The following is a 17,830-nucleotide window of genomic DNA, read 5'->3' on the forward strand; positions in this document are numbered from 1 at the left end:
AAGGTGTTTAGGTGTGTTAGGTCTATAACCGGCCTCCAAGAGCCGCTTTTCTTCAAGACCATGAAGAGCGGAGAGTAGATGCCTTGGAACCGTTCCTCGGTTGGGACAGGCACTGCCGCACCCTGGGCAACCAGGGATTCTACATATGTAAGAAGAGTTGACTTCTTCTCTTCTGAACGGGGTAAGGCCGTAGGAATGAAGCGAAGAATGGGGCTTCTGTCGAAAATCCACACATGTCCGTGTGATACGGTTCTGACGGCCCATTGATCTTCGATCGAGGCTGCCCAGACGTGCGCAAACTGAAGCAAGCGTGCGCCTACCCGCACCGTCTGGACAGGTTCGATGTCAAAAAGACTTCGTCGCCTCTCGGCTTGCTGAAGATTTTCCTTTGGAGAACTTCTGCCCTGTAGACTGAGGGCGCTTCCAGTTCTTCCTGAACTCACGACCGGGCCTGTAAAAACGGGCCTCTCTGGCACGATCAGGGTTTTGTCTGTTTTGAGGTCTTCTCTGATCTATCAACCGGCGATCCTGGGGAAGGAAACCAGATTTACCACCAGTGGCACGGGTAATAGCACTGTCCAGTTTATTACCAAAGAGGGAGGAACCCTCAAAGGGAATTTTGCACCAGGCCTGCTTAGAGGCAGGGTCGGCCAACCAGGGGCGCAACCACAAGGCGCGTTTGGCCGTGACAGAGGACAGCATGACCCGCGCCGCCAAGCGGATTATATCAATGGATGCCTCACCCAAGAAAGCCGTTGCCAGTCTCAACTCCTGAATGGCTGAACTCCTGGCCACCTCTTCGGAGACACTCTGAAGTGTAGCCTCCACGCTGTCTACCCAGGCTTCCATTGCCTTGGATGTGGCTGCCAAAGCCAGAGCCGGCTTACACGCCATACCTGCGGAGAGATAAATCTTCTTAAGATCTGTGTCAATCCGCCTGTCAAGAGCGTCTTTGAATGAGACTGAGTCTTCCAATGGTAAGGTTACGTGTTTCACCAACCTCATCAAGGCCGCATCCACCGTGGGAGCGGAGTCTAGATGTTTCACCTTATCATCCTTAAAGGGATACATTCTGGAGACCATAGATGACAAAGAGTTTCTCTTTTCAACTCCCTGCCACTCGTCTGTAATAATTTCTCCCAATTCCCCTACTAGGGGAAAATGGGAACGCTCTTTTTTGAGATGTTTGAAGTATTTCTTCTGTTTAGCTGGGGACTCAGCTGGATCTTCCCATTTTAATGCCTCCTTAACCGCCTTAACTAGCGGTGGGACCATAGCAAGTTCAAAACCTACATTCTGGTCTGCCAATCATCTTCACTGTCTGTAGAATCTTCTGACAGACGACTTGGTTGTGAGGTACCTGGCTCCACTTCATCCCTTGGGAGGAAACCAGGAGCCTCTGAAGAGTGACCCGAAAGCCTGCTCGAATCCCAATCTCTAAGGGATTCTTTTACAATCCGCCTGACCATAACCTCCACTGGTTGTGCAGTGTCTTGCTTTTCCCTCAAAACCCTGGAATAACAGGTATCACATAGGGATCTATCCTCAGGGATATGGGCTCGACAGCCCCAGCATGATTTCCCTGAACTGCGGTCAGAATGGCGGGATTGCCGCGGAGCGACTGAACTGGAAGTGTGCTCATGTCGTTTAGACCTGGAGCTAGACCTATGACCAGACTTTGATGAAGAATGCCGATGGGCTGAAGGAGAACGATCCTTTGATCCAGAAATAGGGCGTTGGTCAGACCTAAAAGGGCTAAATAGGGAAAGAAAAACACACTTAGGCTCCATTCCACCAGCCAACGCAAGCAGGTAAGGGTTAAGAAAAACTAGCTCACCTGTTGCGCAGGGACTGGCCACCGGGGGGTGGTGAAGCATCCATTTGCAGATAGAAGCAAAAGCCTGCACAGGAAGAAAGTAAGCATACATGTACTGACTTTCGTCTCCACACCAACCCTTTTACCCCAAATGGCACCTGGATCAAAGCATGACTCACCGCTGAAGAGCAGAGAAACAGCACGGGGAAGCCACCGCAACGCCCGCAGACATCCCATTGTAAACAGGAATGACAGCTGCTTAAATCTCCCGGGCGCCGCAAAGCCACGCCCCAAACGACGCAATATCGTCATAGGAGATCGGGAGCGATGCGCGCGCATGCGCAGACGATACCAGGGCCAAGCCTCATCCTGGACAACCAATTGAAGGTCCAGCGAGGCAGGGGGAGGAGCCTAAGCGACGATCTGGAACGCAGGAGCGCTCCACCGCACAAACAGGAAATGCAATGAAACCAAAAGAAAGTTTTATACTTTACCACCATGACGATAAACGAACAGTCTCAGGCCTGGATGAATTCATGCGTGTGTGACAGGGCACCAGGGCCTATCCGCTCAATAGCAAGGACGTATTGGCCATCAATGCAGCCCACCTCTCATTCAGGATTTACGGCATCTTCAGCATTTTAAAATAATATTGCCCGGGTCCACCCGATAAATATCGAGATTGCTGGACATAAAACAGGAGGCATCCGACATCAACAAGGTCCACACGCCACCAGCTCGCCTGAAACCGATAGACGTCCTATAAGGTAAGACTTCCTTCTCGCAGGAGGAGGACGAAAAAGGAACACGGCTCCTGGTATGGAGCAAAGATTTATGGGAGTGGGGTCCTATAGGGTAGGAGAGGAGGCGGAGCCTACCCATACGTGTGCTGCCATGGAGTCTGTCAGGAAATGGATTTTACAGTACATCAAAAATCCCATTTTCTCTTTCGTTTATTAATGGACACAGCTCCTGATTCTTCTTAACCATTGGAGACATCCCAAAGCAAATGTTAAACATAGGGGGTGGGAAATCATCAGAAAAAAAAATTCCCAAGATTAACCATAGCCAACCAGGTAACAGAGCTCAACCATAAACAACTGGAGCTGACCCAAAAAACAATACACCCTCAAAGAAGGCCAGGTCCTCTAAACAGCAGCCAGCAAAACTTTTCAGCCAAAAGAAAAACATCCGCAGATGAGATAGAGAGTCTGACTTCCTTAAAGACTCCATATCTGCCAGGTACACCCTAATTGCCCAGGCCACATATAAGACATGCAAGGCAATTTCCTTCAGATGTTTAGGCTTGGGACACAGAGAAGGCAACAAAATGTCTTCATTTAAATGACAGTTAAAGACCACCTTAGGAAGGAATGACGGACAAAGCACCACCTTATCCTTGTGAAGCACCATGGATACGACAGGATAACTCCATCAGTTCCAGCATCCTGCATGCAGAGAGGATAGCCACTAAAGAAGGCCACCTTCTGGGGCAGCGTAAGCAGGGAAACCTCCTGCATATTTTCAAAGAGAAGCTTCAATAGACCTGAAAGCACCACATTAAGATTCCAGGGTGGCAACAGAGCCCGCACTGAAGAAACTAAATGTCGGACACCCTGAAGAAAAAGGTGCACACCAGTGTGTGGCCAAAGGTAATAGGAAAAAGGACCACCAAACCCGATACCTGGCCTTTGATGGTACTCAAGGCCAATTTTTGTACAAACCCCTGTTTAGCGCCTCGAGGAACAGAATTGGACATACCTTGCTTTCCTTCCTGGGGACTGTAAAGAGGTTTGAGTAAAAAAAAAACCTTGAAAATGTTCCAAAGTCGGAACCGGAACAATCACCCCTTGAAATAACAAGTCTTGCACTGCCCCAAAGAGACTACCATAAGTGATCTGGGGACAAGTACAGGTTGGAAGGTAAAAAAAGCCTTTCTGGGGGACAATTCCATTTACAGAGAAAATAATTGCCAGAACCAGAGTTTCCAGCAAGGAACTAGGTCCTGACTAGGCAGAAAAAAAACCTGAGTGCCTATAGCTGAGAGTGGGTGTATACCCCCTGGGACTGCCCATAGGCATAGTCGAGCTTTTTCCTGCATAGTGTCCTACTCCTGTAGGGAGCAGTATATCCCAATGGTTAAGAAGAATCAGGAGCGGTGTTCGTCAATGAAAGAAAAAGAGAAATATGCATTTGATAAACAGCTGCACTGACATCCTGTTAGATAAAAAAAAAAAAAGACAACTACCACCATTTTAATTCTCCAGGGTCTCTGCTTTCAGAGAATTTAAAAAAAAAAAAAAAAAAGTTGGGAGTTTTAAATATTCTTTAAGCCTAAAAATGTGAATGTATCCATGTGTATTTAAAAAAAGGAAAATCAACTCAGCAAAAGAAAAAAAAACAGCAAAGTGTAAAATTATTATCAAAACTATAGGGGCAACTAATGGCTTAGTAAGCAAACCCCCCCATATTACTCAGCCAAGTTCCAACTAAACTCATCCAACAAAATGGATCCCACTTCCTCCCATCTAGGTGCCTGTTGGAACTCCTTTACCTTGTGTAGATATCTCCTTCTGAGATCCTCATGATATAAAATAAATGTACAACACTCTCTATGTGACACCAGATTGTAGACTCCACCTTGGGCTTCCGAGAGATAGTCAGCAGCCATGCAGTTCTGTGACACCACCTTAGGTGATGGAGACACTTCTGCTGTCAGCTCTGCTATAACATCAATGGTCTCATTGGTTATCTGATCCATGACTCCAGTACACGGGTTCATCCTAATTATCTTAGATTACTTAGATTCCCCATCCCGTCTATGAAGGGATCACTGCATAAAACATTTCCACTTCAGAGAATTTTTTCTTCTCACTGGAAGGCCAGGGGAGTATTGGGAGAAATTGAGGATTTCCCTTACAGATATGGGAGAGGCAACATAACCTAAAGTACAGCTATGGGTGGAATTGAAGGGAAGACATTTTAGGGGCTCCTTGCACACAAGAAGCAATTGTTATCTGGAAGCACTAGGACTCCATTGGACCAATGGGGATTAAACATTCCACAATTACATTTAGAAACCATGAAATGTTACTGGCCTGTGATTGGCTCTCCTATTGTTAGTGAAGTTAGACTCCCTTGTCGGTGTCATTAATAGAATTTAGGAAACCAGGTGAAATGTTTATCCCAGATCCAAAAAGGTGACCCCCTTGGGTAGGTACCCATCCTAATATTCCTAATATGAGATTGTAGTCCCGGCTACTACAGGAAAGATGTGGGCAATCATTTACACCTTTTACAGCAGGACAGTAAATATCAGAACACAATTCATACATAAGACCAACAGCAGGAAGTCTGCTAACTTAATGTGTAATGCAATCTGTCATTAGCATTCCCAGAGTTCCCTCTGCAACATCGTTTTATCACCTGTTATCCGGTCTGTAGATCTGTTATTTTCCCACCTTCTGTAACAGGGTGACAACCCCCATCATTCTGCAGTAACATTACACAGCAGCGTTGTCACCCTGTACAGGGAAGTCTTCGATAGATTATAAGTAAGACACACAACAAGTAAAGCCCAACTTCAGCTAACGCTTCTAAAGCAGTTACAGCAATGGGTTTTTTTAAGGTTTAAACCACCAAATGAATGAAAACTGACCATTGGAAGCACCCCCGGCAGGGTTATATGGTTTTCCCAATCCCTTTAACTGCCATTTTTGGCAAATAGCCTTATACACAAAGTAGAAGAAAACAGATCTACTGGGAGGATCAACAGGTAATAAAAAAGTTACAAGAGGAGATTTGGAAAAAGAAAAACGTCTACACTTATGACAGATTGTACCATTGATGTAATTATTCATTTTGCCCATTATTAGACTTTAGTGAAAACATCAGAACATGTCCAGGGATAAGAAGTGCTCTTTGCAAACTGTACACCAAAAAGAGATCTGTCCATTCAGAGCCACTGAAGTGAATCCCAATTGGAGGAATCTCAGTCCCCTGGAAGATGTTGTAGGAATATGACCACACACTCAGCACTTTGTATGTTCAGATCTCTTGTAGTTGTGCTGTGTGCTCTATGGAGATGAGTAATAGCTGGACAGAGAAAAAAAAAAGGGGAACCAGGTCATTTACTCTACACCTGATGGAATCCTTTTTGCCAGAACCAGATGGAACACCAGTGGCCAACTGGACTTAAGTTGGACAGTTGAATACATCCCCTAAAACAGAAGCAACTTGATTTTGGAAGCCCTACGCCAGCTTAGGAATTTTCTTTCTCACTGAACAGAGACTTCTTTCGGACTGGTGTCCCAGCTACAGGCCTGCCTGCAAAGCGGTTATCCATGAGAGGAGAAGAAAAAATGGAAGGGAGACATTGATCATGGCATGATGGAAGGGGAGGTGGGAAGTGTAATGGGAGGTTTGGACAAGGTGGGCTGAGCTGGAGCTCTCAAGCCTGGCTGATAATGTATCAACAGTCAGCAGAACCTGGAATGGACTCTCCCAATGAGGCTTCAGCAGCTTGGAAAGATGAATTGGATCCCATCCTAGTCTTTAGTAGTGAGGCAGTGTTAGTCATGTATTAGCTCAGGATGTGGCAATAAAGAAAACACATCTCAGTTGGTGAATGATGGAAATGCATTACATGCATACATACAACTCAATGCATCCGGCCATTACATTGCAGTTTGCTTCCAGATTTTATCTTTTCACTTTTTCCATAGCTTGTGGGAGGACTATGGGGCTGTGAAACGAATATACCCGCTTCTTGCAGAGTTTCCTCTCTGAAGCTGAAGCTTGTGAATCCTCTTGTGACAGATTGACCTGGCCTGAACTGTAAAAGCTTTGTCACATTCAGAGCACTAAAATGGGTTTTCTCCAGTGTGAACCATCTGGTGTCTGAGAAGATTTGATCTCTGTGTAAAAGCTTTGCCACATTCAGAACATCGATATGGCTTCTCTCCGGTGTGAACCCTCTGGTGTCTGAGCAGCTCTATCTTGGTAGTAAAAGCTTTATTACAGTCAGAACACTGATATGGCTTCTTTCCATTGTGAACCCTCTGGTGTCTGATAAGACCTGACTTTATTGTAAAAGCTTTATCACAATCAGTACACTGATATCGCTTCTCTCCAGTGTGAACCCTCTGGTGTGTGCTAAGATTGGACCTTTGTGTAAAAGCTTTGTCACATGCAGAACACTGATACGGCTTCACCCCAGTGTGAACCCTCTGGTGTATGATCAGATCTTTCTTAGATATAAATGTTTTGTCACATTCAGAACACTGATATGGCTTCTCTCTAGTGTGGACCCTCTGGTGTATTACAAGAGTTGACTTCATTGTAAAAGCTTTATCACATTCAGTACATGGATATGGTTTCTTTGCAGCGTGAACTCTCTCGTGTATGATAAGCCCTGTTTTAGTTGTTAAAATTTTGCCACACTCAGAACACTGATATGACATCTCTCCAGTGTGAACCTTCTGGTGACTGATAAGCTCTCTCTTAGTTGTAAAAGCTTTGCCACATTCAGAACACGGATATGGCTTCTCTCCATGGTGAACCTTCTGGTGTGTGATACATTTTGCCTCCATTGTAAAATCGTTGTCACATTCCGTACAAGAAATAGCTTGAAATGACTTCTCTTATATATACATTGGTTGGACTTTACTGTAAAGCCATTGTCACTTCCAGATCACAGAAATTACTTCTCTCTTGTTTTCCTCTGAGGCTGGATCAATACTGATGAGGATCAAAAACATTTATGACTTTTAGAACACGGATAGGACTCTTGTGTGATGACCCTCCAGTGAACTACAATAAAGACTTTCAGTCACATCAGACAACCATATGGCTCATTTCCCATGTGACTTAGTTTTGCTTTTGAAGACCAACATGACCAAAAACGTGGTTCATCAATCCACCTATATAGAAAAACAAAAAAAAGTCAGAATTCTATATGAAGTGCTAAATAAAGATGCTTTCTATCTTTAATGATGATTAAATGTACAGTATCTTATTTATAGAAAGAATGTACAGAATAATATTTTTTTAAATCAAATAGTATTTATTAAAGTACGTTTTTTTAAGTGAAAACAGTATTTCCAACATTCGCACAGACAATCGAGTCTTACATTGTAACATAAATGCAGTCGTGCCAATGTTACAGATCATACAGAACAATAACTTGCTCTGTCTATGGTTTCACTTTTATCTTTTTATAAACAAACGAACAGAGAAAAAAAAAAAAAAAGAAACTTCCTAAAACAATTCAACTGTACACGCCGCGCATCTCTCTCCAGTACATACATAGATAGCTGACACCGTTCTATTAGCCCCATGTCTACAGGATCATATACAAAGTACCTGTCTCCAATGTAGTTACCACTTAATAGGATACAATGGACTCAGTGCCTTTTTAGAGGGATAAAAAAGTTAGACCTGTAAAAGCCTATGAAGAATTATCTGAGGGAACAGGACCCGGAGTATCTAGCCAGTTCTGCCAGAGACATACATTTCCTCGGGGAATTCCGATGTTGGTAAGTTAGTATTTCACGTATTAATGTGGAGTTCACATGCTTAATCCACTGTCATCTGGTGGGAGTATGAGGTGATCACCAGAATCTGGCTATTAGTTTATGGGCAATATACAGCAGCCTCACTATTGCTATATGACTTGGAGGTGTAAATTGTGACGCAAGTCACTTTGGCTAGTATAGAGCGCAGTTTAGGGAAAATTGGCTCTTTTGAAGTTCAGTGTCCTTATATTACCCCTGTGTTTCCCATTTATGTGATTTACACTGAAACTATTTGACCTATGGTCACTGTTTGCTATGGTCATTGTTTGCTAAGTTGCCCATGTTCCTACATGCGCAATCAGGTCTGTATTATTCGTAATTAGTAGGTCTAATAATGGATTGTTTCATTGTTTCTTGTCGCTGCATTCACCATCTGACCCAAGAAATTGTCCTACAAAACATTTAGGAAATGGCGAGCCTTAGACGAATGCGTGTTTCCTTCTGCCCAGTCTAAATCTGGATAAATAAAATCCCCAATTATAATAAAATTTCCCAGCCTTGCCGCCATTCCAAGCTGTGATAGGAGGTCTGCCTCCCCATCCTCCCTATAGCATATGCCCAATAATACTTTCCACATAGTACCTTCCCTTTTGAAGCTCTACCCACATGACATCTACTAAACAATAGCATGGATTCCATTAATGACTTCATTGTTTACTACTGTGCGTGACCTGTGATTGGTCACCAGTGATCACATGGTGCCTCGGCCAATCACAGCACCCTGTACCGGGTGATATCTGTGGTCCCATCGCACCATCACAATAGTAAACATTGAGTCCTGAATGAAAGCCTTTTATGACTGTTTAAATCATTCCTTTCCTGTGATCATCCCTGTAACCAGCAATCATAGTGTACAAAAATCCCTCATCATCCCATCCCCCATACTAGTACAATGTCACTGCCACTGAATTACTCTGATCACAGGATGGAAAAAAAAAGTGACAGGCCTGTTATATGATGTCACTGTACTGCACTGGTGACACCCTGATCACCCCACACCCATTATGATGTTACTGTACTGGTGACACCCCGATCACCACCACACCTATTTAAATGATGTTGCTGTACTGTACTGGTGACACCCTGATCACCCCACACCGTTATATGTCACTGTACTGGTGACACCCAATCACCCCACACCAGTCACATGATGTCACTGTACTGTACTGGTGACACCTTGATCACCCCACACCAGTCATGTCACTGTACTGGTGACACCGTACTGGTGACACCCTGATCACCCCACACCCGTTATAGGATGACACTGTACTGGTGACACCCTGATCACCCCACAGCCGTTATATGATGGTACTGTACTGGTGACACCCTGATCACCTCACACCCGTTATAGGATGTCACTGTACTGGTGCCACCCTGATCACCCCACAGCCATTATATGATCACTCTTTTAAAAGGTGATTTGTCCAATGAGCCAGACAAATATTATCTCCTAAAGTTCAGTATATTGATTGGTAGTCTTGACTCCTCCAGAGTCCAGATCCCTTGATCACATCCGTGCCCAAAATGCCTCCCAACCCGGACAGGCTTGCAACCGTAGAGACCACCGTCAAGTACAGGGGAAGGAAGGATTTGCCCTGTCGAAATGCCGGACAGTGAAGCCATCAAATCAGGGACCCTCTCGTATCATGGCTCAACAGAATCAGATTCTCTTGAAACTGTGAATTCTTGTCCCACTTGGCAAGAATCTCTCTTTGCAGAGGTCTCGAGTGGAACTGTGCAAATGAAACCACTTTAAAAATCAGGCACAGCACCAGCATGCAAGTCCTGAAAGATGACCGACTGCTGGACAACAGGAGCCAAATCACATCATGCAGCTTTTGGAGTTTTTTCCCCTGGAAGAAAAACACCCTGACTGAAGCAGAGTCCAGAGTCAGACCCAGATAGTCCAACTTGGTGGATGGAACCAGAGCAGGTTTTTGGAAGTTCAATTTACAACCAAACTCCTGCAGAGTCAATACAGTCATTTCCAGGTTGTCCTTTAGAGCAATTGGAGACTCTGCTCACAGAAGAAGAGCGTCCAGGTACCCAGTACCACAATCCCCCGCTGCCGCTACAATGCCAACACCGGGGTCAACACTTTTGTAAATACCTGAGGAGCTGAGGAAAGACCAAGGGGTAATGCCATGAATTGATAATGATCCTCGCCCACGGCAAAGAGGAGGAAACGCTGATGACCGACACTGGAATAGGAAGGTAAGCGTCCTTTGATGTGGGGATGCCACTACCACACGAATGGACTCAATTCGGAACTTCTGTACCCACACAAAGCAGTTCAAAGTCCTGAGGTCTAGGATTGGACATACCTTGCCTTCCTTCCTGGGAACTAAACAGGTTTGACTAGAAACCTTGAATACGTTGTGATTTTGGAACTAGAGCAATCACCCCTTGTAGTAGAAAGTCTTGCACCGCCCCAAAGGGACCCCGCAGGCAGTCTGGGGACAAAGGCAGGTTGGAAGGAAAGAACCTCTCTGGAGGGTAAGACCGAAAACTCGATCTTGTAGCTGGACCGAATCAGGGAGGTCCATGGGTCCGGAAAGAAGCAAAGACATCCCCCACCCTCCGATACGGGTGAAAGCGCCACTTCAGGCAGAAGAGGGCTTGTCTGCAGATCTGGAAGAACTTGCTCTCGGCTTACAAGACCAGGTCCTCTTGGAACCTCTGGAGGAGACAGATTTAGATCCTTTTTCTTGAGATCCTGAGAGACAAAAATGCTGCACGAGCCGAGAAAAAAAAAAAAAAAAAAAAAAGGGGGCCACGTCTGCGATGAGACTACTTGCCCGTGGCTGCCTGTGGAAGAAGAGTACTCTTCCCCCCTGCAAGAACCTTAATGAGATCATCCATATCATGCACCGAAGGACCACTGCTGTCACAGACAGCCTAGAAACTCAGGGAGTCGCATCCAGAGAGGCATCACAGACAACCTGAACCCCTAAAACAACTGGTCCGCCAGCTCCGCAAGGGCAGGGGGAAGCTATCCCCCTCCCCCCCAGATCCTGGCGCAAAAGCTTTGCCCACTCCGTTAAAGTTTGGGACACCAATGCTATGGAGAACACCGGCCTAAGGACCGAACCAGCCACAGTAAACTTGTGGCGGATCAAAGTCTCGTCTCTCCTGTCAAGGGAGTCTTTAAAAGCCGGAGACTCCTCCACCGGATTAGAGTGGATTTATTCAGCCTGGAAACTATGATCCACCAGAGGTGGGACTGTCCACTTTTTTTTTAATAGGGATTCTTCAAAAAGATACTGTCTAGCGAAATGCTTAGGCACCGACCTATTGCGTTTAGGTCACTCACGACAATTTTGTCAAAATAGGTGGGAAAGGGAATACCTCTACCGCTTTTGGGGAGCTGTGGGTGTCAAAGGGGATCAGCGCCTCAAAACGCAGCAGCAGCAGCTACATCCTCCATTTTTAAAGTTGACTGCACCAATACAATTAGTGCATCCACCAGCGCTGTTTCATGGATGGCTGCAGTAGAAAGGAATCATCCTAACAGAGCACTCGAAGTGCATGGACGCAGACCCAGTAGGGTCGCTACATACCAAGCTCACCCCGAAACATAATCAGGGGAGACTGCCGACTGTGATCCCGCAAGGGGATGCCGACCAAAGGTCCACAAATGGACCACCTATGAGACCCCACAAAAGACAAGGCGGGTCATCTTAAGAGCCCACCATAGATGACATAATAGAACATAGTCCCCCTTAAAGGTGGGCCGCCCGCCATGACACGGACGCACAGGCAGGGTACCCCCACTCACACAATAATGGTGGTAAGACTGCCACTAAAACTGAAGTGCCCTTACGGCACCACCTGGTTCAAGGGAGATGCCAAGCTGAACATATGGCCAGCAGGACATGGCCTAAATTTTTGTGGGGGCCCAGCCGCAAATAGCACGGTTCCCCAGTTCGCCAGATGCCCAAGGGGGGAGGGGGGGGGGCTTCAGCTAGACCCACTGAGGCCGCCCCCCAACTCGGCCATATGGCCTAAATTTTGAGGGCACCCACTGCCATGACACGAGCCCCAGCGGATCTGACCACCCAGGGCAGTGGAGGGGAAGACGGATTCCCACAGGGGCCACAGGCTTCAGTCATCCTCACAGGGGCCGCCTCACATAGGTTCCGCTGTGCAGACTGCAAAGCCGAGACCTACATTTTAGGCCGGATCCAGGCCACGTGAGGCGCGTACCCATGGATGGTAAAAGATCTGCTTCCCCAGCCCAACAACTGCCCAGGGAGCCCCAAGGACATCACTGCCCTAGTCACTAACCCCCAGGATGGCAGGGAACCCTGCTCAACCCCCGTTGCGCCCTAGGAAAAACCTGGTCAGCATCATCAGCTCGGCCAGCAGCAACTACAGCCAACCTCTCATAAGAGCATGTGGCAAAGCCAGCTCACAACCACACTCGGAAAGAGGGGGCCAAAAGACCCCCAGTGACCGTTTGTCTATTCCACAAGCAGTAGTGTCAGCAGTAGTGGAGTATCGATAGTTTCACACGACTATTAGATGGGCACTTTAAAGACGACAACATACAGGGGTATACAATGTACAACATACAGGGGGTATACAATGTACAACATACAGGGGTATACAATGTACAACATACAGGGGGTATACAATGTACAACATACAGGGGGTATACAATGTACAACATACAGGGGGTATACAATGTACGGTTAACAGCAAACACACACACACATCATAGGTTGAACTGGATGGACTGATGTCTTTTTTCAACCTCACTAACTATGTAATTATGTTGCGGCTGACCTAGTGCAGAGCTGAGGCTTGCCCGCACTCGCTGGCCAGACTGGGGAGACAGTAAGGATCTAGAATATCCAGTCCCTCGCCAAGCCCAGCAATTGATTGTAGTTCTCACAGGAACATAAAATAAAAAGAGGAAAAAAATTCCATTCAAAAAAGGAAAGAATGCCAGGACCAGAGATCACAGCAAGGAACTAGGTCCTTACTCCTGACTAGGCAGAAAAAAAAAACGGAATTCCTATAGCAGAGTGTGGGAGTATACCCCCTGGGACTGCCCCATAGGCGTGGTAAAGCTTTTTCCTGCCTAGCATCCTCCTCCTGTAGGGGGCAGCATAACCCAATGGTTAAGAAGATTCTGGAGCTGTGTGTCAATGAACGAAAGATAAATCTCATATTGCCACTACTACTTTCCGTTTTGATTATCTGGGGATGTGGTGCTCATATATTCAATCACTTACCCACATATATACATTCCTTGTCAGAATTAAAACAATGTTCAGCCATAGTGGTCAGTGGGAGGAAAAAATGTCCTCTATCTGATGTTACAGACTATGGTATCGGGGTACAGGGATATGGGAGGTCAGACAACACACGGGGTATCGCCTTCTTTTGCATATCCACAGAAATCACCCAGCATGCTGGCAGATTGTTCCCAGTCCAGACAGGGGTAAGAGCTGTGTAACAGCACACACACTCTATTATCCCACCACTGTCACACACATGACAAGGATGGAAGCCCACGGGAACTAGCAAACGAGGAGAGGACCGTGTTTGGTGTAGGAGGGAAGGAGAGGAGATTATTGTTAGCCAGTAATACCAGCTGTGATAGACTTGGCACAGTCTGCAATACCTCTGGCCACCACTAGAGGGAGACTCCCACATATAGCTAGCTGGCTGACCACACACATGCAGATACAAATCTTACATACAATCTGGTGCACTCTAAGGGTCGGGGAGCAGTCTAGCAATCAGCACACACTTCTAGGGTTCCTCCATCTACCCTACAAGCTAGAATCCTTGTGTTACTCCTCCTTCCCACTATCCATGTACACCCCCACACCACACACAGGACAGGGGGGAAGTGGGGTGAACAAGGAGGCAGTTGGGGGGACAGGAAAGTACACAGAGAATTATGTTTGTGGGAGGGGGGTCAGTGGGAGGGGAAAAATGCCCATTATCTGTGGTTAGTGTAGGGGAGAGGGTATGCCCACTATTCATCGTGGTGCTATCAGTCAATTAAATTAATTGGTGATGACTGAGGGGGAAATGTTGGGCATTAGTGCTTCGTAAGAAAAAGGGGGAACATAAGTGGACAGGTATGCAGTGGGAGGGCAGGGAGCAGTGGTAGAACAGGGGAGGGGTACAGAGGGATGAATGAAGGGCAGTGGGTGAGAGAGGGTGGACAGGGGGCAGTGTGGACAGAGGGGTGGATGGGGGACAGAGGGGTGGATGGGGCAGTGAGGGACAGAGGAGCAGTGGGGAAACAGACGGATGACAGAAGGTTGAGCGGGGAGCAGTACAGGGACAGAGGGGTGGACAGCGGAGAAGGGGGGACAGGGGGCAGTGGGGGGGGGGCAGAGAAGTAGACAGGGGGCAGTGAGGGGAGACAGAGAGGGATAATAGGGATTAAGTGGGGGTACAGGGGAGCAGTGGTGGACAGGGAGCAGTGGGGGCACAGAGGAGCAAAGAGATGGGGATTCAGTGGAGGGACAGAGAGATGGACAAGGGAGCAGGGGGGGGGGCAGAAGGGTGGACAGGGATTCAGTAGGGGTACAGGGGAGAAGTGGGTGGGCAGAAGAGTGGACAGGGGAGAAGTAGGGAGACAAAGGGGTGGAGGGGGGTGGGACAAGGATTCAGTGGAGGGACAGGGAAGTAGTGGGTGAACAGAGGGGGTGAATGCAGGCCAGTGGGTGGACAGTGATTCAGAGGAGTGGACGAGGGGGGGACAATTAGGATTTAGTGGAGGTACAGGGGAGCAGTGGGGGGGGGGGGAGGCAGAGGAGTGGGCATAGGAGTGAACAGGGGGCAATGTTGGGACAGTGGAGTGTACAGGCATTTAGTGGGGGGACAGTTGAGCAGTAAGGGAACAGGGGGGCAGTGAGAGGACAGAGGGGTGGACAAGTGAGCAATAGGGGAAATAGGGGTGGACAGGGGCAGTGGAGTGGCTGATGGTGTCCTGTTCTGGAGGTTAATGTGGAGCTCCTTTGATGAGTCTTCCATGGTTGGGTGACTTCTGACTCTTCCCAGCACGGTGATCGGACATGAAAGAGGAAATCTCTCCCAACTCTCGGCTTCTCTTCCTCCTGCTCACAAGTGTCCACAATCAGGGGAAGTTCCCCTTAAAGTGTCATTCCACCTTGTGGGGGGTCCTAGGCGCCTGCAATGTGCAGACTGTAGACAAGAAGCTGATTCTGCTCTGACCTGAGTGAGGCTCTTCTTCGTCAGGTGTGTACCGTGGGGTAGGCCAGAACAGCGCCCGCCAGGGGCGCAGGCCGAGGGAGGGGCTCAAAAACACTGGCAGCGTAGTGTAGCAGATACAGTGAATTACCGCTCCTACTTTCAGCTGGCGCCCTTCCCTCTCCAATCCCAGAAGCTGCTGCTCTCTGTCTGTGTCCAGGACCAGGAGGCGACAGTCAGTGTCGGAGCTCCGTGGATGGGCGGCTCCCCTCGTCACAGGGCTCCACCCACATGACCTCATCAAATCGACTCCTTTAGGCAGCTCCAGTTCAGCGGTGGCTGAATGCACTCTGCAGTCACAGAAGGCCTGGCTGGCCTCTCAGGTACACAGAGCTGCTGTGTGTCCCCCTCTCTCTCTCCTGTCGCTCCCCTCTTTCTCTCTCCCTGTCACCCCCTCTCTCTCTCTGTCACCTCTCTCTCCCCGTCACCCCCACTCTCTGTCATCTCTCTCCCTTCACCCCCCTCTCTCTCTCTGTGCCACCCCCCTCTCTCTCCCTATCCCCCCCTCTCTCTCTCCCCCCCTCCCCTCTCTCTCTCCCTCTCCCCCTCTCTCTCTCTCTCCCTGTCACCCCCCCTCTCTCTCCCTCCATCTCTCTCTCTCTCTGTCTCTCCCAGTCACCCCATATCTCTCTGTCACCCCTCTCTCTCTCTCGTCCCCCCCCTCTCTCCGTCACCCCCCCTCTCTCCATCACCCCCCCCCTCTCTCTCTCTCTTCCCCGTCACCCCCCCCCCTCTCTCTCTCTTTCCCCCCGTCACCCCATCTCTGTCAAACCCTCCCCCTCTGTCTCTCTCTGTCTGATGCTCCGCTTTCTTGGGGGGGGAGGGGGGGGGCGCCGATACAGCTCTCCTTGCCAAGTGTGCTAGAGACCCTAGTCATGACTCTGTTTCCGTGTCCCCGATAAAAGAAGGAGGTTTTTTTGTCCTGGCTGAGAGGTGTGAGGGCCGTTCTGGAGAAGTAGAAGCACAAGTGGAGCCAAAACAACAACAAGGGTCCATACTTCCAAAAGCCTAAGTTTGTATACTGCCAGGAGCCAGCGGGTTCTTCTGGTGTTTCCCCCCTGTATTCTGTCTCAGCCACATCAGAGGAACATGGTTGGAAATAAGCCTAAATGTCCTTCCTGGGGGGGGGGGGTTATCGGAGACATTCCAAAGTGGATTAAATAGCCAGCAATGAAGAGGAGACCAACAGAGAAGTAGATTCCAAGATGATATATACACACAGAGGTATATCCTTAGCATACATCACACGGAGGAAGATCCGTCACAGATGATTGATGAGAAGGAGGAAGAGCCCGGTCACAGATGATTGATATGTATATAGCAGGACAGGAATGCACCATGAATAGGACATCTACCTGACTTACCTGTGTGGTGAGACATGGAGGAGATCCCATGCTGTCTCTATGGTGGCCGTGTGTTCAGGATGGAGACTGATAATCTGGTCAGCCTGTTGGAACCGAATCTAAATAACTGAAACCAGGAAAAGAGTTCCATGGTCAGGAAGTGACACAGGACAGATTACCACAGAGGGTGCAGTATGGGGGAGCAGACACTAGATGGTGCTGCTCCAAATAGCTGAGAAGCATAAAATATACAGGGAAAAAGGAAAAAACAAAAAAGCTGTAAAACAAAAAGCTGTAAAAAAAAAAAAAAAAAGGCAAAAGAGAAGAACGTGAAAAGACCGCAATAAAAAGGACAAACTGGGAATCCATGCTCTACTAACTGCTGGGAAACAACCAAACGCAGCACAATAATAAAATGAAAATAAGAAAGAAAAATAAATACGTTTTTTTAAATTCTTAATGCATAGAATTCACCTTATGCCTTTACAACCCCATTAACCACTTCTGTACTGGAATGATTTACCCCCCTTAATGACCAGGCCATTTTTTGAGATACGGCACTATGTTACTTTAGCAATTGCGTGGTCGTGCGACACTGTACCCAAATACAATTCATGGCATCTTTTCCCCACAAACAGAGCTTTATTTTGGTGGTATTTGATCACCTGTGCAATTTTTATTTATTGCAACTATAAAAAAAAAAAAAAAGCGACAATTCTATAATATATATATATAATTTTTTTTTTTTTTTAACTTTCTGCTATAGAACATTCCCAATAAAAATATTTTTATTGGTTTGCGCAAAGTTATCAACGTCTGCACTAGGGGAAGGATCTTATGTCATTTTATTGTTTTTC

The 17,830-nt window shown here is 47.3% G+C and overlaps 2 protein-coding genes across 2 annotated transcripts in view; both read right to left on the reverse strand.

Moving 5' to 3' along the window:
• LOC309548369 (uncharacterized protein) overlaps positions 1 to 17,830 on the reverse strand; it is a gene marked incomplete at its 3' end in the record, with an annotated part of 923,844 nt that overhangs the window by 247,536 nt on the left and 658,478 nt on the right.
• Positions 6,679 to 7,516, reverse strand: LOC309546814 (uncharacterized protein; the record flags this gene model as incomplete). Its single annotated transcript, XM_082246499.1, has 1 exon — positions 6,679 to 7,516. The coding sequence occupies exon 1, from the start codon at positions 7,405 to 7,407 to the stop codon at positions 6,679 to 6,681; it is 729 nt and encodes a 242-aa protein (XP_082102625.1). The 5' UTR covers positions 7,408 to 7,516.

This window comes from Pelophylax lessonae, assembly GCF_965119305.1.
Source record: "Pelophylax lessonae genome assembly, chromosome: 2".
Classification (NCBI taxonomy): domain Eukaryota; kingdom Metazoa; phylum Chordata; class Amphibia; order Anura; family Ranidae; genus Pelophylax; species Pelophylax lessonae.